Source organism: Hemibagrus wyckioides, linkage group LG05 (genome assembly GCF_019097595.1).
Source record: "Hemibagrus wyckioides isolate EC202008001 linkage group LG05, SWU_Hwy_1.0, whole genome shotgun sequence".
NCBI classification, from domain to species: Eukaryota; Metazoa; Chordata; class Actinopteri; order Siluriformes; family Bagridae; genus Hemibagrus; species Hemibagrus wyckioides.
In genome coordinates this window covers 10,648,346-10,671,649 of record NC_080714.1, presented here as the reverse complement: position 1 = coordinate 10,671,649, position 23,304 = coordinate 10,648,346, and the positions used below count along the sequence as shown (strand labels likewise).

Sequence of the window (23,304 nt, the reverse complement as noted above, 5' to 3'; positions counted from 1 at the left end):
AAATTAAAATAAATACCTTCTTCAGTTGTGTTTGGTGGTTTCTCTTCAATGGCATCTTCCTGCTGTTCCACGTGAATCTGTAACAAAATGAAATAAATAATACTAGCTCCAGTCGAGTCATATAATTATAAACATAACAGGACTATTATTTCAATATAACAAGTACAATTTAGGACCATCATATTACAATCCTAGAATCCTTAATAGAATATAGTTAATTAGCTAGCATTTAGTTCATGAAAATAAGGGAAGTTGCAAACATACACTGTTTGAGGCCTCAACAGTGAGTTTAATGAAGATCATTTCTCTTTCCTCATTTTCTAGAAAGGAAAATTTGAAGCTTGAAGCTTGAACCCTTTGAAGCGGGGGTCCAATGCAGATGCTAGCAAATAAATAGAAAAAAATTATTAGTTGGTACCAAGTAAAAATTAAAATTATGAACAATGTTGTGCTATTAAACATTTTAATACAAGCAGCAATGAAGTCTTAATAATAAAGATTGCAGTGCATTTGCAATACTTTTGCTATTGACAGTTAGAGAGATCTCTTACCTTTAAGCAGAACTTCGCGGGAGTTCGTGTACCGACATGAAAAGTCCGCCGTCATCACGGATTTCATGTCTCGAGTCATGTCTGTATCGTCCTCGCAAGGCTCGAAATGTTTCAGTAGTTTAGCCTGGAGAGGCGCAATCACCGACACGGTTGGCTGTTCTTCTTCACACATCATAGTAGAAGCGATCTTAATGGGTGTCATCAGTTTCACAATGTCCTCAGCATTACTGATGTCCGTTTCAGGAAGAGTGCGGACTTCTGTACCTCTCCGCAAATTCTTTGACAAAAGTGTTGCCAAGATGGCAGTGTGTTGTTCTAAGAAACGCTCAAGCATTTCCACGGAACTATTCCACCTAGTACAAATGTCCTGCTTAAGTTTGTGTAACGGCAAGCCGAGAATTTGTTGTTTCTCTTTTAAAGTACATGTAGCAGTGGGACTCCGGTGGAAAAAAGAGACAATATGTCTTACTTTGCCCAACAATCGCTCTACACTGTTCACTTTCATGGCCTTTTGAGACACCAGATTAAGAGTATGTGCAAAGCAAGTGATGTGGGGGGTAAATCCAGCAACTTTACCTTCACCAATCATATTGTGAGCGTTATCAGTAACAAGAGCAGGACTCTTGTCTGCAATTGTCCACTCAGAGCAGGCATCACGCAGCAATTCTCCAATGTTGCTGCTTGTGTGGGCTTCGTTTAGAATCCTTGTTTGAAGAACGAAGCTCTGCATTTGCCAGTTCATTGAAATAAAATGTGCGGTGATTGTCACATAAGACTCTGTCGAACAGGACGTCCAAGAATCAGTGGTGAGGGCAACATGGGCACACTGAGAAAGCTTGAGCTGCAGCTCCTCTTTCGTAGACTGATACAATTCCGGGATATATTTTTCACTGAAAAACTGACGCTGGAAATTTTGTATCGTGGTTCTAAAGTGTTTATCATTTCTCAGAAACCGGTGTTTTCCACAACACTATAGGGGCACATATCTTTGCAAATAAATCTTGCAATAGATGCAGTTATGGATTTAGCACGATTGGAGTTTTCGGGAAGAGTTTGACCAAATAGGTTAGGACTTCTCAAATATGACCCTGAAATACTAGCTGCCGTAGGTGCAGCTGCAGGTATTTCTCTCTTAATGGCATGGCGTCTGCGAAGATGGTTGCTAAGGTTTGTTGTATTTCCAAAATACTTTAACTCGCATTTACAACGACTACAAACTACAACAGACTTGTCAATCTTTCCATTTTTTGTGTGAACACCAAAGTATTCCCAAACCTTTGATCTCATATTGGCTGGTGCCTTGCAAATCTCTCCCTCGTTGCCCTCCATAGTGCAGCGAGCATATGTGAATGACAGCAAACGGCGCAAATTGGAGAGTACTGACGTAATCCACCTCGCCAGTGTAGTGAGGGTGCACATGACTACGCATATTCAACTAATTTAAAGTTATAATTTATTTTTATAATTATGCATCATCATATAATTGCGATTCATTCGATTTTTATTATTTTTAATCAATTATTAACAGAAACATACGATTCACAATTCAAAATTCCATGTTTCAAGATCGATGCATATGCATCGCCAGGATTATTAATCGATGCACCGAGAAAATGAATGAATCGTTACAGCAATAATAAAAACTTTTCAAAATCCAATATTTACTTACATTTACTATGCATTTATACTTGCACTTATCTAAAGTCCAGGTTTATCTCTATCTATATTGTTTTAATTACATTTTGTGAATTATACTGATTTAATTGGCACAACAGTAGTATTTTGTATAAATTACTAAAGGAAATTATGTAAAAGTGGCTCAAAATCCTTGTGAAATCTAGTACAACATAATTAAGTAATGTACAAACATCTCTTACCACTCATGAATTTTTTGTATGCACTGTCTTTGAACAGTTACAATTCTGATCTTTATTTGGTTCTTATGTGGAGTCCAACCTAAAAGACCTAATTGTTTAGTGGTCATTTGATATTTTGATTAAAATACAGCAAAATAATCATTTTATAAAATAAGTGACCATAAATATTAGACCAGTCCAGCTGACCACATTATGACTTGATTGTTCAAATAAATAAATATGGGAAGATGATTACTTATCAGCAATTGAGACTATGAGGACCACATGTAGCTTATGCTAGGGTCTGACCATAAGCAGATTCAGGACCAGTTTATTTGTCATTTTTGAATATTCGCTTTGTTTCTTGGTGCACATTAAATGGCCACATAACATTTATGTAGGCTATTACCATTATAGTTTTAAATACACTGTAGTGTTTTATTTATCTGTCAATGAACCTACAAACTGACAATGATAATTTAAATAATCTTGAGCCAGACATTATTCTTGAAGCCTGCAGGTATTGTACAATAGTAATAGGTCTTTCAGAGATGTGTGTTTAAAGGGACAGAGCTTATTTTAAGTGTAGCATAAACTGATTATTGATTGTTTGAGAAACCTGCAGAAATTTCTTAATACAATGCAAATCCTTAATACAAGTCTCACCATGTGACAGTTTTATACTTCTGGTGAATTTTGCATATGATAAAAAAAATACATGCTGCTAGTAATATGGAAATGACACTAGAAATATGAAATCATGCCCATAGATACCCTTTGAATCCCTTCTACAGCTTCTATAAAGAATTCATGCCAATGAATGTAGTTTTTAAAAAGTAAGCTTATTTATACTGGGTGTTGGTGGATTTGCTCTCAATACTACTTTCAATTTCCCACCAACAATCCATAGCTGTAGATTATCTCTCCTCAGGATTTACAGTATGGGGCAACAAGCAACATACATATGCTCTGTTGTAGTGTTCATCACCAGGCATAACAAAACAGAACAGGAAAGGGGTTGGGTTTAAATGAATACATCATCAATAGGTGTGGTTAAGGATAAATCAGTGATATTCAAACCAGATCTTCTCTGTAGCTTTAGGAATTGTGATGAATGTACTTTTTGCTAATACATTTTATCAGCAAACCAAAAATTACAGCAAATTCAGTTGCTTTTGTGCTTAATCAGTCTATAGCCAGTTGCACAATAAACTAATAAACAAATAAACTTTTCAAAAAATCTTTTTACCTGTCAGCTGTATTTTATTTTTTCCTTTTTGGAAAACAATTGTTATGGTAAATTTATGTAGTTTTGTGATGTCACAAATACTTTCAAAATGGCCATGTTATGTCACGAGTTATGACCGGTTATAAAAAAGACCCCAGGTGATCTGTATGTTCATTTAGTGAGTACACAACAGAAAGATGGAGAGTGCTAAAATGTCATAGAGATCAACAATTTATTGCTTTGAAAGATGACTTGCAGCTATTGTTAAAATTATTACTTTTGCTTTTATACAAAAGCTTTGTTTTCACAAAAGTCAGACTGTCTACAATAATGGGGTGCTGAATAATCAAGTTAAATGTGTAGCACCAGGCACGCACAATTATTATGTATTAAGCTTGTTGCTTACACTTTTGCAAATCAATATCTTTAAAAACAAACATGATTAGTGCGGCACAGATGCAAATGCAGGTAAATTAGGTTCCCTTTCAGGGGAACTTGACACTGGGTCATTGCTGGTGCTATGGGAAAGCTTCATTGAGGAAGCTCTTTGTGTGCACATGACAATTTAATGGCTTGGACAGGACACGTGACAAAGGGAATACCTGCCAACAAATCCATATAAGGCCATCTACATCACATTACTCCAGCTTCTTTGTCCTCCGGAAGCACTCTGTACTGTGTCTGTCAATTGTCTGTACTGTCTGTCTAGAATAGGGAAAAGATGTATATAAAAGACTAGGAGAAAAATGTGATTTTGATGAGCAGGCAGTTTAAGAGGTGTGTGTATCCATGCTCCTGCTATATCACAGTGGATGATACGAACTCTCTTTGTGTTGTTTGTTTGGGACAGGAGTAACCCAGCTGTCTCTCGAGGGAGCCGGCTGCGTGCATTGCGAGAGGTTTACACTTTGCAAGCTGTATTTTTCAGCCAAGCTTCTGTGCCTTGTGGCTTGGGTCCCGTGTCCACATCCAGTTGGCACAACAATAGTACTTTATATAAGTTACAATAGGAAATTATATAAAAGTGGCTCAAAATCCTTGTGAAATGTATGAATGAATGGGATGAATAAAGTATCTATCTATCTATCTATCTATCTATCTATCTATCTATCTATCTATCTATCTATCTATCTATAACTAAGTAATCTACAAACCTTTGTTAGCGCAATTTTTTGTTTGTATAGTCTTTGAAGAGGTACACTTAAGATCTTTATTTGGTTCTTGTGTGTGCCGTGATGGCTTCGATCATAAAGTTCTTGGGTTGAGATGGTGGAAGCGGAACAAGAGACAGGTCCTTCTCTTGTTCTCGCCCCGACTCTGATATCCTCATTTCGGATTCAGTATTTTGCTAGACGATTTCTCCTGATCTGGAAGAGGATATTTTGTTCTCTGCATTGGGCTCTGAAGGCATTCCTCTCTCAATCTGCCACCGCAATCTGTGGCGTTTGAGGAGATCCATGAGGCGGCCATGCGCACCATTGCCAAGCCAAATTTAAAAGAAAATTTTAAGTTAGTGTCGCTCTTTCTAAGCTTGATAACTGCTTCTTGACTTCAGGCTGCATGTCACCCCCATGTATCTGCTATTTTTCATGGACCTACATGCTGAAGTATCAAGGTCCTGGGAGAATCCCTGAACACCATGGCACTCTTGCAAACCTACCAGGCTGACCTGCTAAAGGAACTCAACTGCAGTGAGGGACCTGTGGCTTAATTTAACGGGGATTAAGGACAGAGATAAGTCTTTATGGAAATTTATCAGCACAAGGCCGATAACCAATTTCAGACAACCTAGCAGTGTGGAAGTTTCTATCAGGTGTGTCTCAGTGGATCCTAGATACCATAGAAAAAGGATCCAGGATCCAGTTTGCCTCCCTTCCTCCTACATTTCAGGGCGTGTTGTACATAGTCGTTGGAGACCACCAAACTGCGTTCCTCTAAGAGGAACTTTTCTTACTTCTGAGGAAAGGGGCCATAGAACATGTTCCCCTTCCAGATGGAGACTCAGGCTTTTACAGTTGGTATTTTGTTGCTTCCAAGAAAGACAGGGGGCTGTGTCCAATTTCGGACCTGTGGGATCTGAACTGTGCACTGAAGACGTTCAAGTTCAAGATGCTCACGCTCGAACTTATTTACTTGAATCACTGATCAGGACTGGTTTGTGACAATAGACCTCAAAGACACCTATTATCACATAGGCATTCTGCCAGAGCACAGGAAGGTCAGCCAGTTTGCTTTCGGGGGTGAAACATACCGGTATTGTGTTTTTCCTTTCGGTCTAGCCCTCTGGCCGCACACATTTAAGTGCATGGATGCTGCTCTTGCACCACTGTGTCTCCAGGGCATTCATGTACTGAATTACCTGGACAACTGTCTCATTCTGGACCACTTGAAGGCTGTGATGGCCAGTCATCGAGATGTTCTGCTTTCCAATTTGTGGTCTCTAGGCCTCTGTTTGAACCCAGAGAAGTGTGTAGAACTTTCCTTCTACTAGTTGTGAACATCCTCTGTTCAGGTTGGTGCAGCAGATTCTGGGCAGAGACCAGGTTTCTTTCACTGATAGCGATTTTCTGCATAGGGCATGTAAATCGGATGCAGACTTGTGTGCCATAATTGAATCCAGCTTCTTCTAATGGCTCCTCATTGGCCAGCTTGAGTATGGTTTGTGGCCCTAGTCTTACTCCTAGACCTCACTCCTTTGGACTTTCCTGTCAGGAAAGATCTCCTCTTTCAGGTGCAGGGGGCAATCCTAAACCCCTGCCCAAAGATGTTTAAGCTCTGGGTCTGGCCCCTGAGAATGACCAGTTCCTAGAGGCAGGTCCCTCATCTGAGGTAGTGGAGACTCTGTTGCACACTAGGGCCACTAGAAGGCACTCTGTGCACTCTGAAGTGGAGGCTTTTTTGCCTCTGTTGTGATTGGCACTATTACTGATGTTCTCTAATTGATGTTGTGCTCTCAATTCACTTGTCCGCTCTCACGGCCTCTGGAAACTGGACACTGACTGGCGTGTGGCAGCATGAGTATTGATGTTCCCATAGCTTCAGCCATGGCGCAGCATCAAGTTCCATTAAAAGAACTACACCAGGTTACGTATGCAACCCAGCCCCCTGAGAAGGGAATGAGATTGCCACACCTCAGGCCTCCACTCGCGCTTCCGTCAAGTAGAAGCTGGAATAATGTGACATAGATGCCCTTATATGGACTTGTTGGTGCGTACTCATCACATGTCCTATCCGAGCCAATAAATTGCCATGTGTGCACATAGGGCTTCAGACACAACTTCCTCAATGAAGCTTTCCCATAGCGTAAGCCATGAGGTGGCATCTCGTTCCCTTCTTAGAGAACCGAGTTACATACGTAAGGCAAGACAAAATGCAATGGTCAATGCAAGAAGCCTTTCTTGCACTGACCATTGCATTTTGCCTTGCTTTACGTATGTAACTCGGTAAAAAAAAAGTAAAAAAGTAAAAAAAAAAACAGGTTAGCATACACAGATTAAAAGCCTTGCTGATGTCATAAACTTAAGAGAACTGAGTGTACTAAAGAGAACATGAATGAAAAGAAAGTTTTCATTCAGATAATCATATTAGCAGCCAATTTACCTTTTCGCTCAGTATCTCCTTAACTCTCTGCCGCATCTAAGTAACAACTCAGATGCAAGGTGTTTGTGCTATTGTTTGTGCCGAGTGTTTGTACTGCTATTAATTTGGACCATGCCATGACCAACTGCCTCACTGTTAGTACTGTCTCTGGCTTTTGTGTTTCTGACAGTTTGGATATCTTCAAGAAAGCCAAACATGTCCCATAGATAGCCAGCTCCAGTAGCAGCTAGTTCAGGTGCGTCTTGGAAGCCTGCTTGTCCACTTTGTGTACTTCCCAATCAGGGCACTGTACAGGGCACACTTTAAAAGACCGTACCATGAGAATATTTCCATAAACACTGTAGTTTAAAAGTGGAATTTCTGTTGAAGAAGGGGTCTATATAATACAGACCTTTTCCAGCTTTTAAGGACTGTATTCAGAGTTCATGCATGTAAAGTGATGAGTTAATAACTGCAGGCTTACCAAAAACTTGGACAGTTGCACAGGAATTGAGATGAAGTCTGCCAAAAACAGAGGCACAATTCCCCTTATAACATGATTTATTAGGAAATTCAGTACAAAAGAGTGAGGAGCAAGGGGAGCATACTGCATGATGAACACCTGAAAGGCTGACTTAATCTCATAATTTTTGTGATTATAAGAATTTTTGTCTATTGTCATTATACTGTACATACACATGTATGTACCATATGTAATATACAGTACTACAGAGAAAAAAACAATTTAACAAACAAAAATAAGAATAATTAAATTTATTTACTATTTTTATGTCTCTAATTATATAACAATAGCTATATATCACCCTGATAAGCAAATAAATACAGACTCAGGTCAGCACTGGAGAGCTTGAACCTGGGCCTGTTTAGCTCTATTCCTTCACAATTCCAACACCGCAAGATCTGTCCTGAATTGACTACTTTAATAATAATTTCATATGTATTTCCAAGACCCAAGATTTTATTTTGTAACATACAAATTTATATAAGGTATATAACTTCCACTCCTCCTTCAGACTTGCATATAAATAAACAAAATTTAAGAATGAATATAAATAATAAAAAAGAGGAATTGGTATGATGTTCAATAAGTTGTTACATGTAGTAGATATAGTATCATGATGTGTGAATTATGTTACATGAAGTAATGGTTCAGAATGTGCAAACATTACAGAATGGAATTGATACACACACTCACACACACAACTTATATTGTTCAATACTTATTGCACTACCTCAACCCCTGTGTTTTTCATCTGCTGCTATATTTATATTTATGTTTATTTCTATTATGCACTACCTCAACTGCTGCTATATTGTATTTTTGCACAATACATGTTGTCAGGCCCCAAAGTTCATCATCATCTCATTTTATTACATTTCATTTACATTTCATTGCAAGTTCTTTTTCTTTTTTTTGGTGCTAAGTGTCTTGTGTTTTTGTGTTGTCTTTTTTGTATTTATTATTTTTGCATAATATGTCTTAATAATTTGTCTTTTCGTTGCTTTGTTTGCACCTAGCTGCACACTTTACACTTTATGTGGCTTGGACGAACTTTCGGTCCAAGCTTTGTGTTGTTCTTGTGTTTGATCTTTATGTTGTATGTTTATGTAGCACCAGGTCCTGGAGAAACGTTGTCTCATTTCACTATGTACTGCGTCAGCTATATGTGGTTGAAATGACAATAAAGCTTCTTGAATCTTGAATCTTGAATATATATATGCAGATGAGTTACATGTAGTAATTGCATGTGCATTGTTCAGAATGACAATGTAGTAAATGAGTCTTTATGGAATACTAAGGGATCTGTAAGATGGACATTTCCAGACATGTTGAGGATGGCCTGACTGCAAAAGTGTCCCCTTAGACACTTAGTTTTAGCCATCAGTCAGTGGAAATGCTTGTCTGATTCCAACAGGCTGAACATATAGTTACCTGGGTGGGTAGAGTATTCGATGATTTTTGCAGCTCTGGTAGTACATCATCTGGTGTAAATGTCATGCAAAGTGGGGAGAACAGACTTGGAGATGCACTCAGCTAGCCGCACCACTCACTACAGGACTTTGCTCTCCTGGATTGTGCGGTTTCTGTACCACACTGAGATGCACTGAGACAGAAGACATTCTATAGTTCCAGTATAGTACATTCTCAGGAGTACAGGGAGATCCTGAATCCTCAGCAGTCTCAGATGGTACAATTGCTGTCTGGATTTCTTCACCTGAGTTTGAATGTGATGAAATACCTAGGTACCAGATTTGCTCACTCTCTTCGTAGGGCTGCTGCCAATCATGAGTGGAGTGTAGTTCTACTGCTGTCTCTTCATAAAATCCACAAGCAATTCCTTAGTTTTAGTGACATTAAGGGAGAGACTGTTGGCCTGGCATCAAGCTGCAAGTTTTTTCATTTCATCCATGTATGTGACTAGTTGTTGGAGATGAGACCTATAATCACTGTAGCGACTGCAAGTTTGATTCAAGAGGAGCTGTGGTGGGACACAGTTGAGTGTGTAGGGAGTATAGATTAGGTGACACAGAACACAACCTTGTGGGGCCCAGTGTGAGTTGTAGACTATAAACAGCAGCACTCACATAGTTCCGCTTTTTGCTGTTGGTATGGTGAGGGTAGTATGAAGAATGTGAGAGATGGCATCCACTGTAGATCGATTGGTCCAGTAGGCAAACTGGAGTGGATTGATTGTGTCAGGGATGGAGGAGCAGATGTGAGTGCTACAGGACGATAGTCATTTAGGCAAGAGGGCGTATTGTTCTTTAGCACAGGAATGACAATACATTTTTCAAAGCAGGTGGGGACCACAGACTTGGCTAGTGTCTCATTGTAGATGGAGGTGTACAAGCCAAGGTGATGAGCACAGGAGCCCAGTACCTGACCAGAAATGCTGTTGAGGCCTTCCTCTTTCCTGTTATTCATCCGCTTCAGAGCCTTACAAACCTTGTCCTCTGAGACAGTGATCTCACATACATCATCAACAGAACTTCTTCCCTCTATAATGCTAGCTGGCAGGCTAATGCTAACAAAGTTAGCCACAAAGCACACTTAGAAGTTATTCAGCTCGTCTGCTAGAGAAGAGTCAGCTTTCACCACAGCAGTGAATTTGCCTCTGAAAGCACTGATTGTCCTCTGATTAAGCTAGACCCCACCCCTATATTGGACAGAATCCATTTGTGGAGACCATTAGCAGAATCCACTGTATACTGGGGAGGCACAGCTACAAAAGATTACTAGCTGCCCTGTAATTTAAGTGGTAAATGAATCATCTTATTTATAAATAAAGCAACAACTATTTTATTTTTATTCTGTTTTATTTGTGCAGAAAACTGTGCTTAAATTAACAACCAGACACAGGCTACAAATCTATAACTCCTGCAGTATACACATATGATGTGCAGGTCACACTGAATACGAAAAAAACTGAGTAGTGCAAATCATATTATAATCATATAGCCTTACTGCTGGGAAATGCTGTAAAGGTTATTCTCGTTATATGAGCAAGCCTGCATTAATTACAGGAGTATGAGGAAAGTGTTTCCCTGCTGAGATGAAGGCCACATGTCTGGCTCAGATACCACAGTGGAGAAGATGAAGAGTGTGAAAGGTCAATGACAGCATCAATTTTTCTAAGTGTTATCTAAGTGTTTTCAGAATGTTGTCCTTTTTGAAATCTAAAAATCTAAAAAAAAAAAATCATTTTTTTTTTACATTATCATAGAGTTTACAGATTCACAGCTTCTCAACACAAAAAAAATAAAGCACAACACATTAATCAGCAATTACTATTAACTTTGCATCCAGCTTCCAAAAAATACATTTGATGAAAAAAAAAAAGATTTTCAGTAATACTTTCACAAGACTAAAAGTGAAATGTCTTATTCTACGACTAGTAGCACATTGTGTATCATTTAACAATAGGAAATCAGTGAGAAGCAGACTTTAAAATTAATGCTATTCAGAGTCAAATAAGAAATAGTAGACAGTAGACAGTCCATTCAACTAATGGAATGGAAATCATTTTATCAGACAGTTTCAATCAATATAAAAACATAATTATTTTATCTCCACAATTCTATTTTAAGATAAGTCAAGATGAGTGTATGGTTATTCTCTTTAGCTGCTCATGAGCAGGGCATTGTGAAAAAAGCAGGGTTGTGAGCCCCCTGCTGGGCAAACAATTCACATCTCTCCATAGTAGTATTGGTACAGCAATATACAGACTTTTTAAAGTAAAATACCACATAAAACTGACACAATAAAATTATAGTATTTAAACCTGTGGGTTGGGGGAAGAAAAGTAGGTACAAAAACTGTCCCTGAGTTTTTACATTCATATAAGCCAATAACTACTCTTGTGGGGTGTGGCATCACAAATAATTTAAATATTGACCTCACCCCCAAAACAGGCAGAAATTCTATTTTTGACCTCTGATAATGTTATTTCAAATTACAGTTTACGTCCATAAATATATGTGTATAATTAAGGACAAACTTTAACATTTAATTTTCCGAATAATTAAGTCATACATACTTTAAAGCACATTATGAGCAAGTACTAAAGCATAAAAATGGTTGCAAAGAATTATTGTCAGATTACAAAGAATCACAGGAACAGAACAGGAGTGATTTCTGAACTTTTTTCTGGCATTGCTGATAGTGAGACAATTCCACTTTTTCCACACCTGACCATTAATTTAAGAGCTATAGAAAATTAAGAGACCAGCACTTCTTTAAAAATAGTAGTACACATCAAAATCTTTACAAACGGAATAGAACCTCTATCACATGAGGCCTGGTCTGTAACATCAAAAGAATTAAGAAATAATTTTCCATTTACATAATTTTGTAATGTATGTAAAACAGTATTTTGAGTTTTGTGTGTTGCTCTCCAGCAAGCTGTTCAGTTATTAATAATAAATCCCTTATTCATAATAAATCATGTAGGTATATAAATTTGCAATTTATGTACCTAAAGAAAATAACATAAAACCAGAAAACTAGAACACAAAAGATATATAAAGATATAGACAGTTTTTAAGTGAACTAAGCATATTTTGTAATGTTAACTTAATATACAGTCTGAGGTATCAGATATTGGACTCCATACAAATGATTGGATAATTCTAGTGAAAACCCAAGATTTTGAAATCTTTATGGTAAAAGTCACTATATAGATGGAGTGGATATGAATATCTCACAGTGAATGTGTGGAATATCTGGTGAATTTATAGTCATATGATATTTGATTAAAGTCATAGATACTACATGTATGCTACATACTGCTACAGCTGTAATAAATACTTCTACGTGTGTGTGTGGGTGTGTGTGGGTGGGTGTGTACCAACATGTTTTCTTTTATTGCTCTCTTACTTGTCTGTGTACTAGGCACCACATTTTCAGAAGGGTGTGGGTCAACGAATAGTATCTGGAGTCCAAATGGAGCCAATAGTGAATCTTTTAAAGCTGAGATTAAATAAAAATGGTGTGCTACTGTTTGCTGCACATTCTGGAGCTAACACTTTGTAATACTCTGAGAGTTACAAAAGTACCATCCGTTAAGTTGAATGTAAATATACTCAACAAGTTGTATAATGTGTGACCAAGGTAACCTAGTGCTTGAATTTAAATGTTCTTCAGGCTGATAAACAGATGAGAGTCTACCTTCCTTAGTCATTACACAGACAAAATAGTGAAATGAGTCAGTACTCATTCCTTCTAGCCCCTGCTCTTTTTTATTCCTCTCTTCTTATCTTGCTGCTTTTCTGGTGATATTGTTCTCCACCGTCTTCATTTCCTGTCTCCTTCCATATTGTCTCACTATTTTTTCTGCATTCATTTTAAGCTTCTCTCAAAATAAAATTGCCAGGGCTAAAAACTGCGGCACAATCAAAGAGATATTCTATCATTCTCCATGAAAATGTGTGTATTGCGAGTTAAGGACTGGAAATTGGAATACCTGGTTTTAATTACTGACAATAGTTTAACAGCACTACAGTATTCTGGAAGTGTGGCTTTTGTAATTGAATTGCAAATGGATCTGAGGAACTTTAAACTGATTTATTGTTGAGCATTATTGATTTTAAATTTTTTAGACCAGATACCTTACTTTTATATAATTTCTACCTGTTTATGTCTTTTAATGTCTGGTCAGTTATTGCAACCTGGTTTTGTCTGTCACAGCCAACCACTTTTCCATTGAACCACAGTTTGTAACAAACTTGTTTCCAATCATACATTCCCTTTAACAAAAATGGCCTTTCATTCATTCATTCATTCATTCATTCATTCATTCATTCAATCAGTCAGTCAGTCAGTCAGTCAGTCAGTCAGTCAGTCAGACTAAAGTCTTGCTCTTGTGAAGTACTTAAAGGTCATTAGCAGTACACATATAGTGTCACTTCAGAGTGATTTAAGAATGCAAGCAAATGGCTGTGCAGTGTTGTGATTGTAAACAAACTATCTATTGTGATTGTAAAAGAAATATCAGATATTTGAACTACTCACAAAGCCTGTCTGGTTTAGTGTTAGCAATAGTTATTAGTGCCTTCTGGAGTCCTACATAATGTATATTTGGTTGTTTTTTAGCAAAGTTATTTTCACTGTAGAGAAGCTAATCAATCTAGCTCAACGATGTATCTTATTTTTTTAACGAACTGCTTGACAGAGTAATGAGATAAGGCATAAGAAACTGGTCACAGGAAACTCCGAAAGTTACCACACACACACACACACACACACACATTCAAACTTTAAACATTAAACAGCAGTGCCCAAGCAAGCTAGTTGCAAGTCTTAGTATTCTGGGTGGATTCTGGGGCACTCACAAAATATGTTGGTGGACTGTGAATGAGGTAGGTTATAGGTTTTGAGGTGGGATCAAATCATTCACTCACTGTTTATTGTATATTGTGTGTAGTAGGGTCCAAGTGCATGAGTATTCACTCACCGAGCAATTTAATAGGAACACTATAGTAATATTGGATAGTATTAAAATAAAATAATAAAATGAACAAACATTCTAAAGGTCTATATCTAGCACAAGCCAAAAAGCATACCTATAGAGTGTGTTGACAAAAAAAAAGGAAAAACAGGAAGTAACCAATTTAAGTCAATAGACAAATGTGATTGTTAATAAATTAATAGTTATTAATTTAATTTATTAATATTAATAACATAATCAGAGGGCCAGGGAGAGCTGGTGAAAGAAAATGTTTAAAATAAAATGATGATGATGATTATTATCATTATTATTATTTTGTATCTAATTGTTGTTTTGTGCCATATATTTCCTTGCATGCAGGTGAAAGTGGTGCTGTTCAGTGCAGGGATTGTAGCCAAGCAACAGTCATTGTCTCTTCTTTACTGTAAATATATTGTAGTCATATTCATCTCTCTTGTCCTCAATGTCTTTGTTGTCTTGCCAGATCCTTTTGATGTATGATTGTGTGCCAAATTGCAACCATAAATTAGCGGCCATATTCATCCATTTTCATTTTCTCTTGGCTTTCCTTAAGACCTCACAGTCAATTTGCTGGATCCTAAAGCTGTGAGAACTAGCAGAAACCATGTCTCTAGTTGGACAGTATGTCTTTTTATATGTACTGCATGTGTTCTGACTACTCACTGAAACTGAGCTGCCATTTATCTTAATAGGCCTTCATAAAAAATGGGATATAATGGCAAAAAAAGAGAGTGGTAGGTTAACTGATTTTAGACACTCTGTCCTGTGAACAGCAAATGATGGTAGTGAGGAGAAAATGCAGGGAAAAGGTTATCATTAACATGCAGTGTAGATTACAGCTCCCACCACATCATTAGACAATACAGATCTCCACATTTTTAGTCACATGTAAATCAGTACATTCCAAATGCACTGCATAGCTCTTATGCATGTTTTTGGATTTTCAGATTACAGTTTAGCATTAAGTCAAACAGGTCCACAGTACAATAATTCAGAATCCAAAGGACAGCTAAAACATCTTTAAAGGTTTCAATCAGAATTGTATTTTTGTAAATGGTGCCCAGTGACAACAGGTACGGTCAATGGGAAGACAACCGGGAAGAATTGGACTGGGGTCAAAGCCCACGTTAGATTTGGGTCAAGAAATTTACTGACATACTGTATATTGTTTATTATATGTATTAATGCATTTGTCCCAGGCTGTGTGCAAATCAGACATGTAGACTTACACTGTACTTTAAAATTAGTATCAATCTAATAATGATTGTAATTACATCAAAGAACTACTATAACCTTGGTTTATCCTTTCGTGCCAGTTGTACACTCTTTCACTTTTTTATTTCTACCTATACACAATATTTAAGATTCATGGTTGTTGCTATATGCTTTCACAGTTCTGGTCACATATGGATGAACACATACACTATATTGCCAAAAGTATTCGCTCACCCATCCAAATAATCAGAATCAGGTGTTCCAATCACTTCCATGGCCACAGGTGTATAAAATCAAGCACCTAGGCATGCAGACTGTTTTTACAAACATTTGTGAAAGAATGGGTCGCTCTCAGGAGCTCAGTGAATTCCAGCGTGGAACTGTGATAGGATGCCACCTGTGCAACAAATCCAGTCGTGAAATTTCCTCGCTCCTAAATATTCCACAGTCAACTGTCAGCTGTATTATAAGAACGTGGAAGTGTTTTGGAATGACAGCAACTCAGCCACGAAGTGGTAGGCCACGTAAACTGACGGAGCGGGGTCAGCGGATGCTGAGGCGCATAGTGCGAAGAGGTCGCCAACTTTCTGCAGAGTCAATCGCTACAGACCTCCAAACTTCATGTGGCCTTCAGATTAGCTCAAGAACAGTGCGCAGAGAGCTTCATGGAATGGGTTTCCATGGCCGAGCAGCTGCATCCAAGCCATACATCACCAAGTGCAATGCAAAGTGTCGGATGCAGTGGTGTAAAGCACGCCGCCACTGGACTCTAGAGCAGTGGAGACGCGTTCTCTGGAGTGACGAATCGCGCTTCTCCATCTGGCAATCTGATGGACGAGTCTGGGTTTGGCGGTTGCCAGGAGAACGGTACTTGTGTGACTGCATTGTGCCAAGTGTAAAGTTTGGTGGAGGGGGGATTATGGTGTGGGGTTGTTTTTCAGGAGCTGGGCTTGGCCCCTTAGTTCCAGTGAAAGGAACTCTGAATGCTTCAGCATACCAAGACATTTTGGACAATTCCATGCTCCCAACTTTGTGGGAACAGTTTGGAGCTGGCCCCTTCCTCTTCCAACATGACTGTGCACCAGTGCACAAAGCAAGGTCCATAAAGACATGGATGACAGAGTCTGGTGTGGAGGAACTTGACTGGCCTGCACAGAGTCCTGACCTCAACCCGATAGAACACCTTTGGGATGAATTAGAGCGGTGACTGAGAGCCAGGCCTTCTCGTCCAACATCAGTGTGTGACCTCACAAATGCGCTTCTGGAAGAATGGTCAAAAATTCCCATAAACACACTCCTAAACCTTGTGGACAGCCTTCCCAGAAGAGTTGAAGCTGTTATAGCTGCAAAGGGTGGACCGATGTCATATTGAACCCTATGGATTAGGAATGGGATGTCACTTAAGTTCATATGCGAGTCAAGGCAGGTGAGCGAATACTTTTGGCAATATAGTGTATGTAGAAGAAGCCCAGCTCATTTATCCTTTCAATTAAGGAAAAAACAAATGGCATATTGGCATATTGAATTAGGCTGGCACCTAGAAACACACACACACACATTCACAGCCCTCACACCTGTTGATGGACAAGAATGAGGCAGAATATGGAATATAATTCCAAGAATATAACTGAGGAGTTGAGAATCAAGGCTCAAACACCTAACAGTGGCTTGCAGGCAGTTCTGGGATTTGAGCACACAGACTTTCAGTCACTAGCACAAACATTAACTCCTACTTTTTAAGACATCTAGTTATAGAGATTATGCCTATATTTGTCAACTTTTCTATTTAGCTGCACTTGCTTTTCAAAAGACTGCAAAAACTTTATTTGCTTTTAAATGTATCTACTTTCAAGGGATTGCTGAATGTCATATGCACTTATCTATGCATATCATATTACTAATATTGGTGATTTAAATGTGTGTACACCCCATAATATCATTGACTTTTTACATAATTCAGTATGAGAGGAACATAGCAGGTAATTTATATTTTTATTGTTTATAAACAATGGTTGGGTTGGTCAGTTCACTTAAGCAGGAGCTTTTCAGTGCAGTTTCTCATTTTGTACAGAAACACATGTTCTTGGACAATTTAAACAGTTTATGTGTTGCATTGAAGAAAACTGTATAGCTATATATGATATAAACTGTTTACAATATTAGCTAGCTGTCTTTTGAATAATAGGTGCAAGAGGGCTTTGGGATGTAGTCCACAATCATATTTACTCAAAAGAGCTTGAAACCCTTTAATATCTAAGAATCTATTGGACTTGTAAATATAAGTATTCTTTTATTGGTGTCTTTTCTAGACACTGACAGCACATTGTAGTTTTATTTTCTCCCATGTACCAAATGCTAAATAAGACATGATTTGCGTAACCCAAGTAGCAAATCCTCACCACTTAAGTGAATTGTTTTGTATAAAATATAAGTGCTATCAAAACTCTGATAATGTAAAAGAAATTTTGCTTAAGATTTCAACATATGAACACTTCCATTCTTCTATTTAATCTTTGTAGTAATGAAGATGATGATTATGGTTGTTTGTGCACTGTTAGAAAGACAGTTCCTTGATTTAATCTTAAATAGAGCAGAAGGATAGGCGGAGGAAAGAAAAAAAGAATGATCAAAGTGACAGCCTGTAATTACATGGAACACTGCCACCATTCCCTCTGCTCCTCTAGCGCCCTGCTAACCCCAGCAACCCCCCCATTCCCACCCCCACCCCCAACCTCACCACCACCCTGTCCTCTGTAGCTTCCATACTGTGCTAGTAGGAGTGTAATCCTATTAAATGCAAGTGGAATTCCTGACATGTGCACTGATGAGATACCAGAATTAAAATTTGTACTTATAATTATACCCAGTTAAATCAAAACCTTGCTGTGAACCACTAAATCAAGTCATAGTTCAGAGCTCAGGCCTGCAAGTAATGCACTTTTCTAGAGACACTTTTTAAAATATGAATCTAGATGCACAGCACAGCACATCCACCAGTTAAACTCGCATTAGACTCATACCTGCACATACCTGCTGAATCTTTATGAAAGGTTTCTGTTAATATGTTAGGTGGTAAATGAAAGTAAGGAAAAGATTTTGATGGTTGCTCAATATAGATTTACTTAGCAATTCACTATTGCTGCAGATATTCAACCCCTTTGAACTATGTGTATATGTATTTTATTGTATTTATTATTTGAGACATATAATACAATGCTCTGACACTATAAATGTAGGAATGTTGGTTTAAGATAGACCTCTCACAGCCTGCAGTGACCCACATCTGTGGCCTAGTTACTGTGGTTTTCAAAACTGCTGATCTTCTCTTTGCATCAAGGATATGAGGATACCAAGATTAACTCCACTCAGGTAGTTTTGCTGATATTAACTGATATTAGCCTAGTATACAACTAAGTCATACCTTTGTATGTTTGTGAAAATGTCTGTCTTTCCTGCTTCTTTCTCTCCCTTCCTCATTTTTAGCATATCACAGATGGTGCTTTTGTAAGGCCCTCACTGTAGTCTATAATTAGCTAAATAAGTAGCGTGCATCAGTGCCAGGTATCCATGACTGCTCTCTCTCCCACAGCATTTTTGAAATAGAGAATGACTTTGACATCTAAACAGGAGGTGCAAAATATACCCACACTACTATTGCAAAGACTTTTCTATCAAAGAGAAGTCACTAATTGAAACGATTCATATTTCTGACACATTCTTTTTCAGCTGACTAAATTGTCTGTAGTGATCACATGTCTAGTTATGCAACTAGGCATGTGACTGATTATGCAATATTTCTGTAAGGCATATTGGAACAAATAACTGACTTTGTCCAATGCTCATTTTTAGTTTGATGTTTTTTAGTTAGCACTCAGTTTACTGGTTTATATGTTTCTATTTATTTAAGTTCTTATTGTTGTTTATTTTTCCATTTACACAGATCACACGTAAGTCTGAAACTACAGAATGCTTTTGACTAACTATAATTACCTGTGCATAATGCAGTGACATAAAATTAAGCTATTAATTCCCAACAGATTGGAAACATAAATATGGAAAATCTTGTGACTTCTAATTATATTCAATTAAATTCGATCTGTATAGAGCTTTTTACAATGGACATTGTTGCAAAGCAGCTTTACAGGAATATATAAATTCAGGATATGAATTATACATTTTTATGTATAATTAGCAATAATGAGTTAATTAATTAATTAATGAACAATAATTGCCCTAATGAGCAAGCCAGAGGTGATAGGGGCAACTCCCTGAGATGATATTAGTAAGAAACCATAAGAGGAACCAGACTCAGGGTGACACTAGATGGTGTGATTATAAAAGAATTTCCCTATTAATGTAGTATATGGTCAAAAAGAGCAATTGCATAAGCAGGACTTTCATTCTTGTTATAATATGAATACTGTCTTGTTAATGTTATCACCTGTTCAGGGATTAACAATTTGTTTGCAGAAACATGTAGGAAAGGGACCTACTATGAAAGGTGATATTGAAGAGGGGAGTAAAACATTCTAATAGCTGATTTGAGTTATACTGTTATCTACAGGTTTAGATAGAAACCTGTTAGATCTATTAGATAGATATAATTTATGATCTGAATTGTTTCCCTGATATATTCAATTTTGTCAAATTCATGAACTCTTTGCTGCTTTGTATTGATCGTGTGCATATTTTCGTGGTGGTTTTATTCTTAGTTAAATTTTCTACAGTGTTAAATTATATACAATAATTATTTTTGTCTTCAATATATATCTTCAATTAGGGTAGAGATATGCTGATCTAGAATCAGATTTTCTGTAGTTCAGGAGGCTGCTTAAAATACTACCAAATCAGTTTGCTGCCGATTATGTACTAATTTTCTAGTGCTCTGTTTTAAGTTGTACATGTGATTGTTTCACCAAGGTGCTATTTCTTCTCTCTAATTATTTTTCTTTTAAGTGGAGCTACGTTACCTTGAGTGCAGCAAAAAGTTCTCTGGGGTCAGACAGCGATCCAATCCTGGTTGATAAGTCTTGAAGTCTTGGTGACTATTGCCGTATTAAGTAATGTGGCAAAGTGCATATATTATGTCTAAGACACATTTTGAAAGAGGCGAGATAATGGTCGGAGATAGCTTCAGAATGTGGAAAGTGATTACATTTTCTATATTTGAATGTTAGTATAAGGTCAAGAGTGTGAACACCATTATGAGTGGGTCCTATTACATTCTTCAACCCCTACTGAATCAGTACCTTACTTGTTGGGATTGACTACATCCTTCCCTGATAGGCCAGTTTTGCCCTTAAATTTGCTCCAATTATCTATCAAGCCGACATTGTTTTTGGCACACCACCTGGACATCCAGCAGTTCAGCTACCATAACCTGCTGTCAGCTACATCACTGCCAGCATTAGGATGGGGTCAGAGCGTATTACTGCATTGGACACCTCTACAATGTTACCCTTAGTAACCTCTGACTAACGAAAGCATATTTCATTAGCTCCCACATTAAAAACTACCTTTGAAAACCTGTACTTGCTACAGTATACACCTAACCAGTGCTGCTAAAATAGAGTCTCCTATAACCAGAGCTATTTTTGCTTTCTCAGCAGGCGTTTCACCGAGGAGAGGAAACCTGTGAGATTTGTGAAGTGGAGAAGTTAGCTTTGGCTTTGTAATTATGTCACAAATTTGCTTCTAATTCAGAGGATTGTTAACTCCTAAGGCATCCAGGCCGCTGTCAGCTGTCAAGCCAGTTCTGATTTTTTTTTACAATTTTAATTAAAAAATTAAGCTAACAACTGTAAAACATACAGTTTATAGTACTGTAATAATGCTGTATAAATAACACATAATCCAGTACACTTGCTCATTTGGCTGACACAGTAAACAACATAAATCTCTACGAATGCTTTAATCACTGCACTTTTGGATACTAGTAACTTGTTAGTAAAGGTTAGGTTATTGATTTACCATTTTACTTGAAGGTGCACGAATAATAATGGATAACATTGTTTGCTACTATGTAGTCAGTAAGTGCTTAAGGATTAATTAAAGGACAGTGTTGTAAAATGCTAATCATGGAGAAAAACATGTCTAATTCACTGTTTAGAATTTCCCCCTTTTCCCACTTCACCTGGCTATAAACTTGTATTTATAAAATGATTATAATTATAATGATATATATATTATAATGATTATGTATTTATAAAATGACATTATAAAATGACTATATGATTTGTGGTACTAAATAGTGTACCTTTTCACAAAGAAGTCATAGCAAAGGTTAATGTTTCATTTTTCTATGTATTTCTAAAAAAACATATCTTAAAACATATTTATTTATTTGTTTGTTTGTTTGTTTGATCTGTGTTGCAATTCTTCTTCAACATCTTAATACAGTTTAACACACCTCCTTCCAAGTGCACATTATAAGTGTTTCATTAGTTTATTTATTTATTTTTCAGAAAAAAGAATGGCTCTGTCTTAACTGTCAGACTCAAAGACTAATGTCTGGTGGACTTGATGACACCCCTCTTCATGTTCCTTATCCATCTCCAAAACACCAACAAGTGGGCTCTCCCCGGCACCAGGCCAGTCAGCAACATGTTCCACAGCCAACATCTCAGAAAGTATCAGCTAATCAACAGGAAGGGCCCAATGCGATGTTGCGACAGCAGAAAACTCCAACAACTGATGGAGCTGCTCCCGTTGCTGCAACTGTAGTCAAACTAGCAGGAGATACAAAACCCCTCTCACAGTTCTCTTCAACTCCTACCACATGTAAAGTTGTCGGTGAATCACACAAGAAGGACCAGACTATGCCAAAAGTGGTCAGTGAGCAAGAGCGTATTTCTGGTGTCACTGAGGAACCTAAACCTACTTATAAGAAAGGAACATCAGAACCCATTGTGACCACAACAGCAAAGGATGAGAAAAGGGACTCTCAGCGATCCAGATACTATGAGGTAATTCTGTATTTCATTGCATTGTTAAATGGAGCAACATTTTTAGAATTCTCCAACTTTTAAAAATATCTTGGCCCTCTGTTCATCAAAATTGTGTCATTATTTATTCTTGGTATTCTCTTGACTTTTGTCACAGATTTGCATTTCAAATGCAATTGTAAATATGCTGTTTCTTTAGAGAAAGCACAAATCTCAGTGCGCAGAATAAAGTTTAGATAGATCTCTGCCATTTTTACTGTTGTATGACAGTAAAACAAGTTGTGATTTTAGCACTTCAGTAAGTTTCAGTAAGTTTCCAGCCACAGCCCAGTTAACCCTCATATAGGTATAACATACTGTGTGAAAAACCTTTCATTTTATACGTGTTACAACAATGAGCCAATGTGAAAATTATGAAATTGTTAAAAATTAATTCCAAGATTGCTGCTAAAATACAGTGCCTTGCAACTTGAGCCCTTGAACTTTTGCATATTTTGCAACCACAAACATAAATCATAAATCATAACATAAAGTTTTATTGGGATTTTATATTATAGACCAACACAAAGTGGCAGATTATTCTGAAGTGGAAGGGAAATGATAAATAGTTTTCAATTTTCTTTTTTTTTTCTTTTTTTCTTTTTTACAAATAAATATCTGAAAAGTGTGGCATGCATTTGTTTTCAGCCCCCCTGCATCAGTACTTTGTAGAACCACATTTTGCTGCAATTACAGCTGCAAGTCTTTTGGGGTATGTCTCTACCAGCTTTGCACATCTGGATAGTGAAATGTTTGCCCATTGTTCTTTGCAAAATAACTCAAGCTCAGTCAGACTGGATGGAGAGTGTCTGTGAACAATAATTTTCAATTCTTGCCACAGATTCTCAATTGGATTTAGGTCTGGACTTTGACTGGGCCATTCTAACACATGAATATGCTTTG

The 23,304-nt window shown here is 37.5% G+C and overlaps 1 protein-coding gene across 4 annotated transcripts in view; it reads left to right on the top strand.

The window, feature by feature from the left end:
• The window catches only part of bsna (bassoon presynaptic cytomatrix protein a), a 75,644-nt gene that overhangs the window by 27,809 nt on the left and 24,531 nt on the right, over positions 1 to 23,304 (top strand). For all 4 annotated transcript variants that reach the window (XM_058390550.1, XM_058390551.1, XM_058390549.1 and 1 more), the window contains exon 4: positions 21,883 to 22,383. In XM_058390550.1, the coding sequence (XP_058246533.1) occupies positions 21,883 to 22,383 (501 nt within the window). The remainder of the gene's footprint in view (positions 1 to 21,882; positions 22,384 to 23,304) is intronic.